Genomic DNA, 20,470 nt, shown 5'->3' with positions numbered 1-20,470 from the left:
TCTGCATTCAAACAAAATTTGACAGGTGCATAAGTATGGGCACCCTTATCATTTTCTTGTTTTAAATACTCCTGCCTACTTTTTACTGACTTACTAAAGCACTTTTTTTTGTTTTGTAACCTCATTGAGCTTTGAACTTCATAGCCAGGTGTATGCAATCATGAGAAAAGCTACTTAAAGTGGCCACTTGCAAGTTTTTCTCCTGTTTGAATCTCCTCTGACGAGTGGCATCATGGGCTCCTCAAAACAACTGTCAAATGATTTGAAAACAAAGATTATTCAACATAGTTGTTCAGGGGAAGGATACAAAAAGCTGTCTCAGAGATTTAACCTGTCAATTTCCACTGTGAGGAACATGGTAAGGAAATGGAAGAACACAGGTACAGTTCTTGTTAAGGCCAGAAGTGGCAGGCCAAGAAAAACATCAGAAAGGCAGAGAAGAAGAATGGTGAGATCAGTCAAGGACAATCCTCAGGCCACCTCCAGAGAGTTGCAGCATCAACTTGCTGCAGATTGTGTCACTGTGCATCGGTCAACTATACAACGCACTTTGCACAAGGAGAAGCTGTATGGGAGAGTGATGCGAAAGAAGCCGTTTCTGAAAGCACGCCACAAACTGAGTCGGCTGAGGTATGCAAAAGCACATTTGGAGAAGCCAATTTCTTTTTGGAAGAAGGTCCTGTGGACTGATGAAACCAAGATTGAGTTGTTTGGTCATACAAAATGGCGTTATGCATGGTTGCAAAAAAACACAGCATTCCAAGAAAAACACTTGCTACCCACAGTAAAATTTGGTGGAGGTTCCATCATGCTTTGGGGCTGTGTGGCCAATGCCGACACCGGGAATCTTGTTAGAGGGACGCATGGATTCCTCTCAGTATCAGCAGATTCTTGACAATAATGTTCATGAATCAGTGACAAAGTTGAAGTTACGCAGGGGATGGATCTTTCAGCAAGACAATGATCCAAAACACCACTCCAAATCTACTCAGGCATTCATGCAGAGGAACAATTACACTGTTCTGAAATGGCCATCCCAGTCCCCAGACCTGAATATCATTGAACATCTGTGGGATCATTTGAAGAGGGCTGTCCATGCTCGGCGACCATCAAACTTAACTGAACTGGAATTGTTTTGTAAAGAGGAATGGTCAAAAATACCTTCATCCAGGATCCAGGAACTCATTAAAAGCTACAGGACTAGAGGCTGTTATTTTTGCAAAAGGAGGATCTACTAAATATTAATGTCACTTTCTGGTGAGGTGCCCATACCTATGCACCTGTCAAATTTTGTTTGAATGCAGATTGCACATTTTCTGTTAGTACAATAAACCTCATTTCAAGGCAGAAACATTACTGTGTCCAACAGTTATTAGATATATGAAACTGAAATAGCTGTTGCAAAAAAATCAATTTTTATAAAACATTAAGATTAATCGGGGTGCCCAAACTTTTTCATATAACTGTACATATAGTACTGAAACATTAAAATTCCATTTTTAATTGTGTGGACACTCTTCTACACTAAGGGCAAGATAGAGAGTGAAATGGCACTGGTGGTATATTAAGGAGGTAAATCCTGATGACCTGTTCCCTTTGAGAACTGTTTATTTGTTGTCTAATATCTGTCACTTGTTCCAATGTCACCAGTTTATAAGTGTTCTCACTTTATCTGTCATTGTGTTAATGTTATGGCATGTAGTTGTCTTCCATATTACCGGTACTTTTGCTGACGAGGGTCTTCATTGTGACCTCTATAGAATAAATGTAGAAATCCCTTTTGTGTTGTAGATGGTATGTGAATTTTTTTCTATCTTTCATCCTTATAGGAAATCCTTGTGAGAATAACGGATCATCACTAAATTGTAAAAAACAAGATATCGGGAAGCACTCTAATGGAGAAAACCTCATTACCCTTCATGGACCTCCTAGACTTCACAGCACTTCACTTTCTTATAGTCCTCCTAATCATGAGGAACCCTCTCCTGAGCAATCTCATATTGTTACCACAATTCCAGGTGACAACGTGGATACAAGATTTCAGTGCTATAAGCAACTTACTAAAAGCTCAGATTTTTTAACACAAAGAAAGCACAAAGGAGAAAAGAGATATTCCTGTTCAGAATGTGGGAAATGCTTTACAAATAAATCAAGACTTGTTATGCATGAGAAAATTCATACAGGAGAAAAGCCATTTTCGTGTTCAGAATGTGAGAAATGCTTCTTATATAAAACACATCTTGTTACACATGAAAGAATTCACACAGGAGAAAGGCCATTTTCATGTTCACAATGTGGGAAGGCCTTCACAGATAAAGGAAGACTTATTAGACATCTCAAAATTCACACCGGAAAGAAGCCATTTTCATGTTCGGAATGTGCGAAATGCTTTACAGATAAAGGAAGTCTTACTACACATCAGAGAATTCACACAGGAGTGAAGCCATATTCATGTTCAGAATGTGCTAAATGCTTTACAAATAAAAGGAGTCTTACTACACATCGGAGAATTCACACAGGAGAGAAGCCATATTCATGCTCAGAATGTGGGAAATGCTTTACACATAAATCAAAATTTCTTAGACATGAGAGAATTCACACAGGAGAGAAGCCATTTTCATGTTTGGAATGTTGGAAGTCCTTCACAGATAAAAGGACGCTTATTATACATCAGAGAATTCATACAGGAGAGGCTCCATATTCATGTTCAGAATGTGGAAAATGTTTTAGAGATAAATCTAATCTTATTAAACATCAGAGAATTCACTCAGGGGAGAAACCATTTTCATGTTTACAATGTGGAAAATGCTTTACAGATAATTCAAGGCTTCATAAACATCAAAAAATTCATACAGGAGAAAAGCCGTATCCATGTTCATACTGTGACAAATGCTTTGCAGATAGATCAAGTCTTATTGCACACGAGAGAAGTCACACGGGAGAGAAGCCGTTTTCATGTTTATGGTGTGGGAAAGCTTTTGTAAATAAATCAAATCTTGTTATACATGCGAGAAGGCATACAGGAAATAAACTATAATTATGTTCACTGTGCTTTATACATTTTAATAAACTGTTTAGCATAAACTAGTACACCCAATTTGAGAAGTAATATTTTAATTAATATCTCACTGAACACAAGAACAATTTCTAAAATATTGCCTATATAGAGTTTCAGAGAACATTTTTTTTAACCAATAACATAAAAGTTAGGTTAATAATATACCGTAACTTTCATTACAAAATCTTCAGCTTTGCTCAAATTAGTTGATGTAAAAATGAGTACACCCACCATTGAAAACTATTACATCTAGTACTTTGTAGGTCCTTCATGATTTTTAAGGACATCAACAAGTTTTCAAGTCAAGGAATAAACAAGTTGATGACATAATGCAACATCTATCTTTTTTAATAACAAGCTCTCTTAGAGCCTGGATGCTGGATGTAGAGTGAAGCTCATCTTGTCTCTTCAGAATTCTCCATAGGTGTTTGGTTGAGTTCAGATCAGGAGATATTTGGCCACTGAATCACTTTCACCCTGTTCTTCAGAAATGCAACAGTGGCCTTATATGTGTGTTTTGGATCATTGTCCTGTTAGAAAAGTGCAAGTCTACCAAGAGCATGAAGTGAAGGCAGCATCTCCCTTTCACTATAGAACAGAACATCTACCATCAATGACATATAGCTCCCCGACACCATCAGCACTCATGTAGCCCCAGATAAGGACACGGCCACCACCATGTATCACTGTAGACACCATGCATTTTCATTGTATTCCTCACCTTTGCGATGCCATACAGTTTTGGAGCCATCTGTTCCAAAAATATTTGGTCTCCTCATTCCAGAATATAGAGTCACAGGAGTCTTCATATTTTTTAGCATGTGCCGTGGCAGATTTTAGGCCAGCTTTTTTGTGCATGGGCTTTAGAAGAGACTTTCTATGTAGACATCACCCATGCATGCCATTCCTCTAAAGAAAAAGTTGTCTGCTTTCAGCTCACCTCTCAGTACTTGGTTAGATCCATTGGAAGTGTTTGGATGATAAATCCTGGTTTTGAAGGAATGGTTGGGACTTAAAAAGTTAGTGAAAATCCAGCACTTTGTTTTCTGGTGTGAATAAAATCACACCAAAGGAACAAAAGCTTTACAAACCGCCATGTGGTAATTAAAATAATAGTCTTTATTTGAAATTCCAATCGAATAATATTAAAATTAGGGAACGTGAGATAAATCCAACAGATACAGAAAAGAAAGGTGGGTATGTCCGGGACTATAATCCTCCCAGAGAATGTTAATTAAAATTTTTTATCTACTATATAATTGTCTAAGGGTCACTTCCGTCTGTCTGTCTGTCACGGATATTCATTGGTCGCGGCCTCTGTCATGGAATCCAAGTCGCTGATTGGTCTCGCCAGCTGCCTGTCATAGCTGCAGCGACCAATCAGCGACTGCCACAGTCCGATTAGTCCCTCCCTACTCCCCTGCAGTCAGTGCCCGCCGCCCGCTCCATACTCACCGTAGTCATCGCTCACACAGGGTGAATGCCAGCGGTAACAGACCACGTTATGCCGCGGGTAACTCACTCCGTTACCGCCGCTATTAACCCTGTGTGACCAAGTTTTTACTATTGATGCTGCCTATGCAGCGTCAATAGTAAAAAGATCTAATGTTAAAAATGATAAAGAAAATAAAAAATCATACTCGCCTTCCGCCGCCTTTCCTGCTTCTCGTGACGCTCTGGTGACCGCTCCATGCAAGCGGCAGGTTCCGGTGCTAAGGATGGTATGCGACAAGGACCTGCCATGACGTCATGGTCATGTGACCGCGACATCCTCACAGGTCCTGCACTCATACCAACCCTGAGACCGGAAGCTGCCGCTTGCACCGCACACAGAGCCAGGATTTCAAAGGGCCTTCGGAAGGTGAGTATATGTTTATTTATTTTAAGTCTGTATACTACGTGGCTCTGTGCTGTATACTACGTCGCTGTGCAATATACTGCATCGCTGTGCAATATACTACGTGGCTGGGCAATATACTACGTGGACATGCATATTCTAGAATATCCGATAGAATCGGGCCACCATCTAGTTTGAAATAATAATTTTCTCCTTCAAACTTTCGTCAAAGAATGCTCCCTTTGCAGCAATTACAGCATTGCAGACCTTTGGCATTCTAGCAGTTAATTTGCTGAGGTAATCTGGGGAAATTCCCCCCCATGCTTCCCTTCCCACAAGTTTGTTTGGCTTGATGGGCACTTTTTGTGCACCATACGGTCAAGCTGCTCCCACAACAGCTCAATGGGGTTGAGATCTTGTGACTGCTGGCCACTCCATTACCGATAGAATACCAGCTGACGGCTTCTTCCCTAAATAGTTCTTGCATAATTTGGAGGTGTGCTTTGGGTCATTGTCCTGTTGTAGGATGAAATTGGCTCCAATCAAATGCTGTCCACAGGGTATGGCATGGCGCTGCAAAATGGAGTGATAGCCTTCCTTATTCAAAATCCCTTTTACCTTGTACAAATCTCCCACTTTCCCAGCAGCAAAGCAACCCCAGACCATCACATCCGCCATGCTTGACAGATGGCGTCAGTCACTCTTCCATCATCTTTTCAGTTGTTCTGCGTCTCACAAAGGTTCTTCAAACTTGAATTTGTCCATAACACTTTTTTCCAATCTTCCTCTGTCCAATGTCTGTGTTCTTTTGCCCATAATAATCTTTTCCTTTTATTAGCCAGTCTCAGATATGGCTTTTTCTTTGCCACTCTGCCCTGAAGGCCAGCATCCCAGAGTCGCCTCTTCACTGTAGACGTTGACACTGGCGTTTTGCGTGTACTATTTAATGAAGCTGCGAGTTGAGGACCTGTGAGGCGTTTTGTCTTGTCTTGTTGCTCAGTTGTGCAGCGGGGCCTCCCACTTCTCTTTCAACTCTGATTAGAGCCTGTTTGTGCTCTTCTCTGAAGGGAGTAGTACACACCGTTGTAGGAAATCTTCGGTTTCTTGGCAATTTCTCGCATGGAATAGCCTTCAGTTCTAAGAACAAGAATAGACTTGAGTTTCACATGAAAGTTATTTTTTTCTTGCCATTTTGAGAGTTTAATGGAACCAATAAATGTAATGCTCCACATTCTCAACTAGCTCAAAGGAAGGTCAGGTTTATAGGTTTTCTAATCAGCCAGACTGTTTTCAGCTGTGCTAACATACTTGCACAAGGGTTTTCAAGGGTATTCTAACCATCCATTAGCCTTCTTAGTCATTTACCACATTAACAATGTATAGAGTGTATTTCTGAATCATTTCATGTTGGCTTCATTGGAAAAAAAATTATTTTCTTTAAAAAATAAGGATATTTCTAAGTAACCCTAAACTTTAGTGTATATACCTAGAATTTTTGATTGTTTTACCCTATTATGCACATACAAAGATCAGATATTCAATAGGTCAAAAAACAATTGGCAGACTATATAGTTAACCAAGAAGTATTGTGCAGTCAAGGGCACATCCAAACACATATACATCTCTATTTAGGCAAAGTTGCAGATAATATATATGATGTGTAAGAATGGGTGCCTAACAGCACTAGGTACACTATTAGATTAGGGGGTGGTCACTGCAAAAAGGTGCCCAGGAGAAAAAATAGTCCAAAAGAGAAAGACAAACTCTGGCACACTATAGTAAATATGAGTAAATTTTATTATAATCCAAAAATCCAGACGGTGGACTCCAAAATTGAAAAATGCACTTCTAATAAAAGGTCATACACACACATATAATTCATTCAACGTTTCGGCTATCTAGCTTTTTTCAAGAGATGTCTTTCTCTGAAATATACAACAAAATTGATATGAGAAAAGAAATCTTATTGTAACACAGAATAACATAGTCTGACCATGAGGAAGCGAGCTAACACCAGCTCGGCAGAGCTGTTCTATGCATCTGTCTGTATTTATCCTAAGCCACAGGCCAGCCAAGATGATAACATGACATAATTACCTGTAAGTGTTCTCTTCTATTTTAATCCTCATTTTATTTGTAATTGCATCGTACGCATGATTCCGTCTTCTTTATAATATCTTTTTAATACTTTGTAAATGCTACCTAACTTTGTATGGAATAAAATATATAATTTACTAGCTGTCTCTTCCTGCTCTATGAACGAACTGTTGCTTCCTCTGAGGTGAATTACGCTACTGATTTGGGTTGGCTTCGGACCCGTTAACCTTTGGTGGAATCGGAGCTGGTGGCAGTGACTTTGTCCTGTGCAATTGGGCTTCTTTGCAGCGACTGGCGGCATTGATAATTATTGTTCCCGCCTGTGTGGGTGTAGTTATATCACCCTCGCTGTAGCGTGCCCAATAGCCAGTACATAGCAGTCAGCCTTTCTGGCGACTAATTACCCTAGGTGCAGTACCTAACCTGACCTGAGGTTAAAGGGGCGCCAGAGAGCTGCAAGTTCCAAACTGGAACTGGGAAGTGGGATATAGATAAATCCCCTTCAGAAGGAACCAAGGGCGACCAAACAACCCCGGTTCGTGACAAATTGGTGTGAGTAGTGGGGATGATAAAGCTATCCTCCCAGGGATCCCTGATATATTGTTGGCAGCAGGGTGTGAACCGTGACATTAACAAGCGTAAAATTAACGAGACCACGTGTCTAATTTAAAGTGCATCCATTGTATTAGTTTTAAATACTGAACAAAAGAAAAGACCATCCCTTGGGTAGCAGTAAGATAAACAGGACACGTGAGTGATATACTGGGAGGGGTGCCAGCCCCCCGGTTACCAAAGTCAAACATATGGCTAAATGGACATTCAAGGAAATAACATGGAGAGTTTATAATTTACTTTGTGGTAGTTCCTCATAAGGAAAAAAGGGGGTATAGATCCCACTGTAAGGACAAAAACAGAGCTTAAAGGGAACCTGTCACCCCCAAAATCGAAGGTGAGCTAAGCCCACCGGCATCAGGGGCTTATCTACAGCATTCTGTAATGCTGTAAATAAACCCCCAATGTATCCTGAAAGATGAGAAAAAGGTTAGATTATACTCACCTGGGGGGGCAGGTCCGGTCCGGGGCCTCCCATCTTCTTACAATGCCATCCTCTTGTCTTCACGCTGCGGCTCCGGCACAGACGTACTTTGTCTGCCCTGTTGAGGGCAGAGCAAAGTACTGCAGTGCGCAGGCGCCGGGCCTCTCTGACCTTTCCCGACACCTGGCTAAGAAGTAAACGTGGTCAGACAAGCCAGGAGGTTCAGAAGCGGATAAGACAAAGTCAGGAAACAGAAGCGAGCCTGAAATACGAGCCAAGTCAGGTACCAAAGAATCAAACAGAAACGCTGGGAAAAGGGCAGACAGAGGGAGTTAACAGACACTGGACAAGTCAGGGTTCACAGCAGGACATATCAAGACCTACCAGAGTCAGATTCACACGCCGAAGGCAGAACTATAGCGGACACTGCCAGCAAGATTCATGGGAGCTAAATAGCAAACCTGAACCCAGAATGAGGCAGAGCAAAGTTAACCCTTGACATGATCCAGGTTGCCTAGGATAATGTGCGTGAAATGCCCAGACCAATCAATGCATGGACAGATCGCGCAGGGACCAAAGATCAATCTTCAGGACCGTAACCCCTCCAATGGACCAAATACTGAAGAGAACTATGGACCATGCGAGAATCCACAATCTGTTCCACTTCATACTCGGTCTGACCATCCACAGAGACAGGAGGTGGAGGAGATGGAGGCCCAGCAGAGGATGGTACAAATTAATTAAGAAGGGACTTATGGAACATATTGGGGATCCGAAGCGATGGAGGAAGACGTAACCGAAAGGCAACTGGATTGATCACCTCAATGATCTCGTAAGGACCAATAAACCTGGGACCTAGCTTAGCAGAAGGAACCTTAAGACGAATGTTCAGGGAAGACAACCACACTTTATCTCCTACCAGGAATATAGAGCCCACAGACCGTCGCTTATTCGCAAAAAGTTTGTTTGCCCTGAGCCTCCCCAATGTTCTTCTGGACCTCCCTCCACACCTCCCCCAATCGTTGCACTGCCGTATCAGCCCCTGGACATCCTGAATCCAGCCTAGAAAATTTGACAAAATGGGGGTGAAAACCATATTTACAGAGGAATTGGGAGGTGCCCGTGGACTGGTTAATCTGATTGTTAAATGCAAACTCAGCCACGGGAAACGAAGAACACCAATCATCCTGCTCAGACGTAGCAAGACACCTCAAAATCTGTTCAAGAGACTGATTGGTCCTCTCCGTCTGACCGTTGGTCTCAGGATGGTAAGCAGAGGAGAAGGTCAAATACCCAATCTTTTACAAAATGCCCTCCAAAATTTGGACACAAATTGTACCCCTCTATCAGAAACCACATTTAAAGGCACACCATGCAGCCGTACAATGTGCTCAACAAACAACCTAGTGTCTCAGCATTAGGCAATCCTGCCAGAGGCACAAAATGCATCTGTTTACTGAATCTGTCAACCACTACCCAGATTACAGTTTTGCCATTAGAAGGAGGGAGATCAGTGATAAAAATCCATGGACAAATGAGTCCAATGTCTATTCGGAATTGGCAATGGCACCAATTCCCCGGCCGGCCAGTTATGGGAGCTCTTAGCACGGGCACAGGTATCACAAGCAGACACAAACACAGTGATATCAGAGGTCATGGACGACCACCAAAACAGCCTAGCAATGGCTTTCCAGGTGGCTGAGATCGCCGGGTGTCCACTGAAAGCAGAATTGTGGAACTCCCGGAGAACCCTCAATTAGTACTGAACCGGGACAAAAAGCTTATTGTCAGGCAAAGAGGGAGGAGAAAGTGACTGAGCCTTCCAAATCTCCTGCTCCAATTCAGAGGATACCCCCGCAACAACCACCCCGTGCTGAAGAATGGAGGAAGGAGGTTCGGGGGGTGATAATGGATCAAAACTGTGAGATAAGGCCTTGACATTCTTGGAACCAGGCCGAAAAGTGATTGAAAAATGAAAAAGAGAGAAAAAAAGGGACCACCTAGCCTGTCTAGGAGTTAACCGTTTGGCAGTTTCAATATCAGACAAGTTCTTGTGGTCAGTAATCACTGTGATCCGATGAACCACCCCCTCCAAAAAATGCCTCCATTCTTCAAAAGCCAATTTTATGGCTAATAACTCCCAGTTCCCAACATCATAGTTCCTCTCTGCAGAAGAAAACTTCTGGGAGAAAAAGGCACATGGTCTTAAATTGGTCAAAGTAACGGGTCCCTGAGACAACACCGCCCCTACTCCCACCTCTGATGCGTCCACCTCTACAATGAATGGTTCAGATGGATCCGGCTGAACTAATACAGGAGCTGACATAAAACACTTCTTTAATGTATCAAATGCTTCAACTGCCAAGGGTGACTAAACTTTGAGACCAGCCCCCTTGCAAGTGATATCGGTGAGTGGCTTGACTACCTGAGAAAACCCCTTGATGAATTTCCGATAATAATTGGCGAAACCCAGAAAACACTGCAACCCCTTGAAGTCTCTGAGTTACACCCAATCAACAATGGCCTGTACCTGTCCGGGATCCACCCGAAACCCATTGGAGAAAGAATGATCCCCAGAAAAGAAAGCTCCTGGACACAAAACAAACATTTCTCGGGTTTAGCGAATAGGGAATTTCCCCGCAACCTGTGAAGAACAGCACGTAAATGACCAATGTGGGATTCCTTGTAAGGCGAGAAAACAAGGATATCATCCAGGTATACAACCATAAAGCGCCCAATAAAATCAGAAAAAACATAATTCATGAAGTTCTGAAACACCACGGGCCCGTTAGTGAGACCGAAGGGCATGACCAAATTTTCAAACAGACCCTCGGAGGTGAGAAATGCCGTTTTCCACTCATCCCCTCCTGAATGCGGATAAGGTTATATGCTCCCCTAAGATCGAGTTTGGAAAACCACTTAGCCCTAGACAATTGGTTATAGACATCAGGAATGAGTGGGAGAGGGTAGGTATTTCTCACCATAATTTTAATTAGCTCCTGGAAGTCAAGGCATGGGCGTAAACCACCATCTTTTTTCTTGACCAAAAAAAATCCCGTGGCCACAGCTGAGACAGAGGGACAGATGTGACCTTTGCGTAGACTATCAGAGATATAGTTTTTCATAGCAGTACATTCCTGGCCAGAAAGATTGTACAAACGGGCTTTGGGCAATTTAGAACCCGGAATAAGATGGATGGTACAATCATAAGAACGATGGGGTGGTAAGACCTCAGCCTCTTTTTCGGAGAACGCGTCCCCAAAGTCCTGTAGGTACTCCGAAATACCCTACGAACTAATGGCGGACACAAAAACAGCAGAAAGACAACCATTGGAACAATTAGGACCCCATTTAACAATATCACGAGATCCCCAGTCTATAACAGGATTATGCCTCTGTAACCAGGGGAACCCCAACACCAGTCCTGCAGGAAGATTATTCATAAAATAACATGAAATACGTTCCTAGTGCAAGGAACCCATCTTGAGGAGGAATTCCTCAGAGACAAATTTAAGGACATTTTGAGCCAGAGATGTCTTATCATGGCAACGATATGGATGGGAGTCTCTAGCCTAACTGTCCCTAACTTTAACTTGGACACCAGACTAGAGTTAATGAAGTTCATGGAAGATCCACAGTCCACAAATGCTGAAGTGGATGCAAAACCACCTCCATAACACAGTTCCACCTCTAGCAAAACTTTTTGAAATGACGAAAATGGGGGAGCCTTGCTCCTATCTACTAGGGCACTCCTTACAGTTAGATAAAACTGGTGGGCTGGATAGAAAGTTAGTCAGAAGCTGGCTGGGCTTCGCCCAGGTAACATCGAGGCAGAAGCTGACTGGGCTCCCAGGCTGCACCCTGTCAGGCAGCCAGAGGGAAAGGAGGAACATCACAGAGCTGCAGACAGAGAGGTCCCTGACAGGGGTGGGATCCTGTCAGAGGCCTAGACAGAAGGCTACGGAGCTGTGCCTGCCCCACGTGCGGCAGCATCCTAAGAAAGGACACGAAGAGAATTGTAGCGGGTGAGAAACAAAGTCTTAGCACAAGGAGATAAAACCAGGAGTTCTGCCCTGTAAAAGGCTGCCTCCTTCTGAAGCGCAGAAGCCAGTAGCCAGAACACCGAGGGAGTAATAGTCTGTACGCTTTACTTCAGAGACTGGCAGGACAGTTAATTCCACGTTGGCTGCCCGACCATATACCCAGGAGGCACGGTGGCAACTTTTGGGGGCCGGGGCATCTCTAGGATCCCTGTGTCAAGGTGAAAATATATTTCCTTATATACTTTTTGTACTTTTATATCTTATACTGTAAAACAATAAGTTTTCCCCTGCTAATGCAAATGTAATTGTATTTAAAGATGGCTGCCAGTGTTCAGTTTCGTTTCAGGTTAGTGACCGAAGGGTTAAGATTCATTTCTTTGGAAATCGAAACTTAAAGAATGTGAAGAAAAGGAGGATCCACCAGAAGATGTCAGAACAAATCAGAAAGACTGGATGCTAGCTTAAACCCCGCCTAATGCACGCCTTCCCCTAACACTCAATATAGTATTGTGTATTTTAGAATAAAGCCAGTTGGTGTGACCGTTTCGGACATGTGTGGACGCACGGGGCATTAACTAAGTTTGAACCAGCTACCTGTCTGACTCATTCTTATCCGGTACCAGATGCCTTGCACACATTAATTTGGAATGACTGGTGAAGGAAGGGTAATTGTCGTTTACGACCCCGACAAATTGGCAGCCCAACGGGGGGCGTGGCCAGCGATCCGAGGCCCCCTGGACCCATGCCTGGATGTCTGTGGATGATACCCATAGTGGCTGACCTCGAGGACTGATCACCCTCCGCACACGGTAAGTGGTGATCATATACACTGTATATGTCACACTTGCTAGTGTCTCAGCCGTTATTGGTTTGTCTGTGGTCTCTTTGGGTCTGGGGAGGTGACCGGTCGAGTGGTGAGATCGACCGCGATCCTGTGCCACGCTCTGAACCAGCAACTGAGAGACGTCGCATCCTGTGCGTCCTCTGTACACCACACCTCCTCCACCGGTCATTGTACTCCGTTCAACCACCCTACCTGTGACTATTGTCTAGTAGTGAAGTGGAGTGAAAAATTGAGCGAGTTGTAGATTGTGGGGCAGCTTAGAGAAAGGGATAGGAGACGCAGCCTCTGTGATACTGTACCAGCTAGGTAATTAAGACGTCCCGAGCAGGGACCACCTGTATTTCTGTGGAGGGCTCTCACTAGGAGACCGCCTCCCGACTGTTTAGAATATCGTGGCAGGATAGTCTGTTAATCACTGGTGTTCAGGTTAGGGACAGGAGATATTGAGCGCGAGGCTCTTTTCCTAATACGTTGAGCGAGATTCCGTATTGTAGAATACCAGTGTTGATATCGCTGCCAGCGATCCTGAGCTATAGCAGGGCGTAGTATTCTGTGAGTCATGCTGCATATCTTACAGCAAAAGAAGTCTGTGCCCCACAAGTTAGATGAGGATGTCGTGGAAGTCAAGACAATAGTCACGGGAGGGCAAGAGGCAGTCAAGAAGCTTATCTGCGAGTTGCGCGAGGCTTAAAGAACAAAGGATGAAAATAGGTTGATGGAGAGGAAGGATCAGATAATGTAGAACCCGTGTTTGGTTATAAAATGCCTTTGAACTGTGATCTTACAGATTGAAAAATGGCCGCCGTGCCACTGATGATGAAAATGCAGTCTCAGCCAGCGCCCTGTAATGGCGACGGGACGAGCTCTCCAGAAGCATAGGGGTGTCCTGTTTGTGTTGTGCAGAATCCAACCTGGGTGGAAACCTGCCGTGTGTGTGCGTACGGACCGTCCTTGGGGCTCCGCCCAGACCACGGAGGATCATAGGAAAGTTTTGTAGAAATTAAGTCTGAAAACTGCTGCAATTTGTTACTTTGTAGAAGATACGGAACTTTTATCAGTGCTGTGTAGGGGAGGGGGGGAGCGGACCGCTGCGAGATTTCTTTGTCAGTTCTCCTGTTTTCTCCTTATCTACGCTACGTGCCAGAGAAAGAGGGGGGCAAACAGCTGGGCTTTTGTATTCTCCCTTGTGCGCTGTGGAATGCAGTGATTTTCTTATCTCCGTGTTACTAGATGGGAGGGGGTGAGTGAGTCCCTGCGCGATCTGCTTGAAATTTTTCCCTTCGGTGCTGGCTACAGAAGGGGGGGGGGTCTCCCTGCTGGATAATATGGTCCCTCCCCAGGAAATTAAGCCTCTACTCCCGACTGTAAACCCTGTGCCCCTACAGTCAAGGCAGCAATATATACTGGATTGCCGAGAAGTTCTATGGGCGTCTTATGGTAGTATTTAAAGATCTGGGATTCCCATTGTAACAAAAAGCCCATTCATACCTTTTTGTAGTAGATCCGATATTGAGATTTCCACTAAAGAGTTTTCAAAAGAATTTAGCCCAGCAGGAAAGACAAGGGTTAAATCACTAGCCGTAGTGATTCTTGCTCGCTCACTGGCCCCCACCGCTGCAGCTGCGAGATCAGTGTTTCTTATCTCCATGTAACAGACTCCAGTTTCTGCCCCCTCCTTTGTACACGTGAGTCCAGCTTCACACTCCAATACGCCTTTAACCCTGTATAGGAATCTAACTCCCTCCCAGCTTCCTTATGTCAATTCTCAGACCAAGAGCTTGCTTTAATCGGTGTAAATGGCAGACCCCCCCCAGCCCGGAAAGGCCCTTACATCTCCTCTTCCCGTGAAACCTTCACACTTACAAGGCCAGACTCTCCAAGAACCTGAAGTTTGGTTCCCCTGTCATTCACGTTGCTACATCACACCTCAGGGCTCCCAGGTTCTTTTCTCAGTAGGGTATGGGGACATAGTTACCCACCAGGTAGGAGCCATAGTGAACCCAGCTAACTACCCTGTCACATAGAGGTGGTTTGGCCCAGCAGATAGCCAACAAGGGAAGCCCAGTCATAGCCCAAGAGTGTCAGGCCTACCTTGCCGTTTATGGCCCCTTGCATCCAGGAGACGCTATGTCCACCCAAAGAGGGAATTTGCCCTGTGATATAGTGTTACACACCGCAGGCCCCGTATATGATTACAAGACACCCGAACACTGCCGTACAGTATTGCAGACTGCCTTGCAGACAGAGCTCACCTATGCAGGACATGCTACAGGTGTGCTGACTCAGCTTCATGGAGACAAATAGAGATCTGTTGCTTATTACAGCGGCCGCCTGGATACGGTGGCAAGAGGAAGCCGCTTCTGTGTTCGGGCCGTGTTGTCTGTCCAGCTGTTGCTACACAAGTCTTCAGAGATTGTTTTGGATCACCCACTGATGGTCCACACCCCACACGATGTATATAGTATCCTTAACCAGGTATAACCTAGCCACATGTCCATGGCTGGACAGCTGCGACTTTGGTGTGCTATTCTCATGCCTACTAATGTGACTTTGAAAAGGTGCACTGTCCTGAACCCCGCTACTTTTCTCCTAGTTCCCCTGGATCCAAAGGGGGGAGGAGTAGGTGACATGAGCAAGGACACTCTTTTTCTTTCTAGAATGGATCCAGAGGAACAAGATTAGGTTTCCAAACCATATGATTGTCTAGAATTGATGTCTCAGGAAACGGCTGGTCTCTAGTGTGCCCATTCTAATGCTGATTTTGAGCTTTTTGTAGATGGATCCCGTCACCAAGATGACCAAGGACGCTACTGTACCAGATATGCTGTGGTCTCAGAACATGAGGTAATCAAGGCAGAGTCAATGCCAGCTCATATGTCTGCACAAGAAGCAGAGCGTGCAAACTAGCAGAAGGTAAGACTGTAAATATCTACACTGATTCCAGGTATGCTTTTGGCATTGCACACGGTTATGGGCCTATCTGGAGAGCCAGGGCTTTCCTGACAGCAAATGGCCACCCCTTTAAACATGCTGAGGCAGTCCAGCAACTTATGAATGCACTACAGCTTCCCACCCAAGCAGGCATTGTAAAGGTAAAGGCACATACCAAAGGCATTGATGGACGGACAAAGGGTAACGCACTGGCAGACCAGGCTGCCAAGAAAGCAGCAAGCACTCCTGTAGCCTCTCAAGTACATCACCTGGACACCCCACCATCTCCACTTGTGCTGAAAGACATCTTAGCCCGGTTACAAGAACAGGCAAGTAAGGAGGAGAAAGATAGGTGGCAAAGGATAGGGGCTTGCTCTGATACCGTCACTGGACTATGGGGGAGGGGTGAAAAGGTCTGCCTGCCACAGGTACTGTACCCAATGATGGCACAGGTTCTGCACGGGAATGTGCACCACTCGAAGACGGCCATGTGTGACACCCTACAGAAACAATGGATTGCCCCCGGGGTTTTCCACCTGCGCAGAAAGGCAGGTACAGAGCTGCATGATATGTGCCACACATAATCAGAGTAGGACAGTGAAAACTCCATCCAAACACACTCCCCGGCCCCTTTACCCATTCCAGAGACTGCAGAATGATTATATTCAGTTACCCAGGGTAGGGACTAGTGTTGAGCATTCCGATACCGCAAGTATCGGGTATCGGCCGATACTTGCGGTATCGGAATTCCGATACCGGGATTCCGATACTTGCCGCGTATCGGATACCGGAATCGGAAGTTCTAAGATTCAAAAAGCAGAAATTCAGCCAATGAGATTGATTCCAAGTGTGGGCACATCCTGTTTAGCATGGAGGGCATGAAACTACTGGCAAGGCTGTGATTGGCTGGTGTAATGATGTCATGATGCAGTTTAAAAGTCGCTGGCGCCATTTTGCGATCACTCTGCTGTGAATTCAGTTAGTGACAGGACGCTGTTTGCTGACTGAGGGACAGTTTAGAGATAGCGATTTGCTTCTTTGTGCTTTCCAAAGGCTAATTTAGCAACCGCTGTGTTCACCTACTATTCACCTTGCTTTTGCCTTGTAGCGCTGTTTTCACAGCGATCTGCAGGGTCTGTGTGTGTGTGTGTGTGAGTGCAGCCCAGTCTCCAGTCTGAGTGCAGCCACATAGGCCATCCATAGTTGGTTGTATTCAGTTCAGGGAGGGTGGTTCATTGCCTCATACTGTTCCTTTTTTTTTTTTTTTCCCAAGTAGTGTAGTCTGCTGCTAATTTATTCAAAAAAATCCTATTAGTGTCTTTCCACCCGTCTCCAGCTAATTTGTGGAAAAACACTACATAGGATAAAGTAGAGGAGGGTTTTTGGGCCTTGCAGCGCCGTTTACGGCTGTCTGCACGGTCTCCGTGTGACTGCAGCTCGCCCTGTAATCTGTGAGCAGCTGTAGCCTGGTTGTCTCCAGCTCAGGGTTTTTCACTGCGTCATACCGCCAAATCAATTTTCTTTTTTTTCAAAGTAGTGTAGTCTGCTGCTAATTAATTTTAAAAAATCCTATTAGTGTCTTTCCACCCGTCTCCAGCTAATTTGTGGAAAAACACTACATAGGATAAAGTAGAGGAGGGTTTTTGGGCCTTGCAGCGCCGTTTACGGCTGTCTGCACGGTCTCCGTGTGACTGCAGCTCGCCCTGTAATCTGTGAGCAGCTGTAGCCTGGTTGTCTCCAGCTCAGGGTTTTTCACTGCGTCATACCGCCAAATCAATTTTCTTTTTTTTCAAAGTAGTGTAGTCTGCTGCTAATTAATTTTAAAAAATCCTATTAGTGTCTTTCCACCCGTCTCCAGCTAATTTGTGGAAAAACACTACATAGGATAAAGTAGAGGAGGGTTTTTGGGCCTTGCAGCGCCGTTTACGGCTGTCTGCACGGTCTCCGTGTGACTGCAGCTCGCCCTGTAATCTGTGAGCAGCTGTAGCCTGGTTGTCTCCAGCTCAGGGTTTTTCACTGCGTCATACCGCCAAATCAATTTTCTTTTTTTTCAAAGTAGTGTAGTCTGCTGCTAATTAATTTAAAAAAATCCTATTAGTGTCTTTCCACCCGTCTCCAGCTAATTTGTGGAAAAACACTACATAGGATAAAGTAGAGGAGGGTTTTTGGGCCTTGCAGCGCCGTTTACGGCTGTCTGCACGGTCTCCGTGTGACTGCAGCTCGCCCTGTAATCTGTGAGCAGCTGTAGCCTGGTTGTCTCCAGCTCAGGGTTTTTCACTGCGTCATACCGCCAAATCAATTTTCTTTTTTTTCAAAGTAGTGTAGTCTGCTGCTAATTAATTTAAAAAAATCCTATTAGTGTCTTTCCACCCGTCTCCAGCTAATTTGTGGAAAAACACTACATAGGATAAAGTAGAGGAGGGTTTTTGGGCCTTGCAGCGCCGTTTACGGCTGTCTGCACGGTCTCCGTGTGACTGCAGCTCGCCCTGTAATCTGTGAGCAGCTATAGCCTGGTTGTCTCCAGCTCAGGGTTTTTCACTGCGTCATACCGCCAAATCAATTTTCTTTTTTTTCAAAATAGTGTAGTCTGCTGCTAATTTATTCAAAAAAATCCTATTAGTGTCTTTCCACCCGTCTCCAGCTAATTTGTGGAAAAACACTACATAGGATAAAGTAGAGGAGGGTTTTTGGGCCTTGTAGCGCCGTTTACGTCTGTCTGCACGGTCTCCGTGTGACTGCAGCTCTATCTGTTGTCAGTTCAGCCCCCAAAAAATAAATAAATAATAAAGTTCACCAAACACACCAGTTACACCACTTTACATTTCTGTAGGCCACATTAGCTCATATTTGTGTCTAGTCCACACTTTAGATAATTAGTGCTTCTTATACCTGTTAGGAGGAGTTGCTCAGGAATAAGCACACAAATCCGTTAGTACTTTTCTGCTTATCTTTATCAGTCAACCAAGATGAAGAAGGCAGTGAGTAAGGCACGGGGGCGTGGGAGCCGTCGCGGAGCAGGGAGGGGACGTGGGGATTCTGTGCCTGCTGCGGGCACCGGTGACTCATCAGCACCCACTTTCACCAGGCAACAGTCGTTCATGCGAAGCTTTGTGTCCGAGCGCCGTACACCGCTGCTGCGTGAAGAACAAATTGAAGCTGTTGTCGGATGGATGGCAGCTAATGCATCAACTTCCATTAGTGCCACATCCTCTCAGACACAGAGCACTGGAGAGCAGCCATCTGTCTCTTCACCACCTGCCAAATTGCCCAGGCAGACAGAGAGCCCAGGACAGGAGCCGTCTCTACTTCTGTTCTCTGAATCTCTTGGCTTGGAAACAGGGGGCCAGCCAAGCAGCATTGGAGAAATGGAAGAAGAGGCAGGGTGCAGTGATGCCCAACAGCTTTTTCTGTCTTCCTCTGAAGAGGCGGGTGGGCCAGTGGCTCCGGTCACCACATCGCAGGCCGCATCAGCTGATGATGACACTCAGGTGCCACTTACTGGTGCGTGCTCTGCTGCTGAGACTACCCAGGAGGAGCAGTTGGGGGCAGAGGGTAGTGTAGATGATGAGGTCCTCGACCCATCTTGGCGTGAGGGACAGGAAGGTGGTGGGAGCAGCTCTGAGGAAGAGATTCCCCGTACGGCCCAAAGAGGGAGAGGGAGGGGGAAGACTGCGGATCCTGCAGCCTCCGCTTTGGCACCCGTTAGGAGCATGTCTCTTCCAAAAGCCAAAAAGGGCGCTCCCAAGACTTGCAGTGCCTGGTCCTTTTTTGACACAGTTGCAGATGACATTTGCTATGTCAGATGCAACGTGTGTCATCAAAAAGTCAAAAGAGGTCGAAATGTCAGCAACCTCAATACCTCCAACATGTGGAAACATGTGCGCAACAGGCACCCGGCGGAGTTAGAAAAACACACTGAAGAGGTAGGCCAACCAACAGCGGCAGCTACCACCTCTTCAGCTCGTGTTGCCTCTTCCTCTACCTCACACGCAGCTGGTTCGGCGTCCTCCCAGGATCGCCGTGGAAGAACCTCTGCCCCTGTTGTCCAGAGACCCGCTGTAATTCCACCCGCAGCGCCACTTTCCCAGTCATCCACACACTCCCAGCCCAGTCTACAGCCATCGGTAGTACAGGCATGGGAGAAAAGGCGGCCTTTCTCGTCAAACCACCCACGAGCACAGGCTCTGACTGCAGGCATTGCCAAACTTCTGTCACTGGAAATGCTGTCATTCAGGCTGGTGGAGACTGACAGCTTCCGTGACTTCATGTCATTGGCAGTCCCACAGTACAAAGTGCCCAGCCGCTTTTACTTCAGCAGGCAAGCCGTCCCTGCCCTGCAGAAGCATGTGGAGGGACACATAAAACACGCGCTACTGAACGCCGTCAGTAGCAAGGTCCACCTCACCACCGATGCGTGGACCAGTCAACATGGACAGGGGCGATACCTTTCCCTCACTGCCCATTGGGTTAATGTCGTTGAGCCGGGTACAGACCGTGCGAGTGGCGCAGGACGTGTCCTGCCCACTCCAAGGATTGCAGGAATCCATTCTGTACGCATTGACTCCTCCTCTTACACCAGTTCCTCAGAATCATCGCTGCAGGAGCCGTCACAGTCCACCTCCAC

The 20,470-nt window shown here is 45.4% G+C and overlaps 1 protein-coding gene across 2 annotated transcripts in view; it reads left to right on the top strand.

The window, feature by feature from the left end:
• The window catches only part of LOC143793562 (uncharacterized), a 293,906-nt gene extending 286,745 nt beyond the window's left edge, over nt 1–7,161 (top strand). For both annotated transcript variants that reach the window (XM_077280632.1, XM_077280631.1), the window contains one exon: nt 1,830–7,161. In XM_077280632.1, coding sequence (XP_077136747.1) covers nt 1,830–3,037 — 1,208 coding nt within the window. In that variant the 3' untranslated portion in view covers nt 3,038–7,161. The remainder of the gene's footprint in view (nt 1–1,829) is intronic.
• Nucleotides 7,162–20,470: the final 13,309 nt, after the last annotated feature.

Source organism: Ranitomeya variabilis, chromosome 1, assembly GCF_051348905.1.
Source record: "Ranitomeya variabilis isolate aRanVar5 chromosome 1, aRanVar5.hap1, whole genome shotgun sequence".
In the NCBI taxonomy this organism is placed as follows: domain Eukaryota; kingdom Metazoa; phylum Chordata; class Amphibia; order Anura; family Dendrobatidae; genus Ranitomeya; species Ranitomeya variabilis.
Note: the sequence above shows the minus strand (reverse complement) of the source record. Positions and strands in the feature narration are given on the sequence as shown.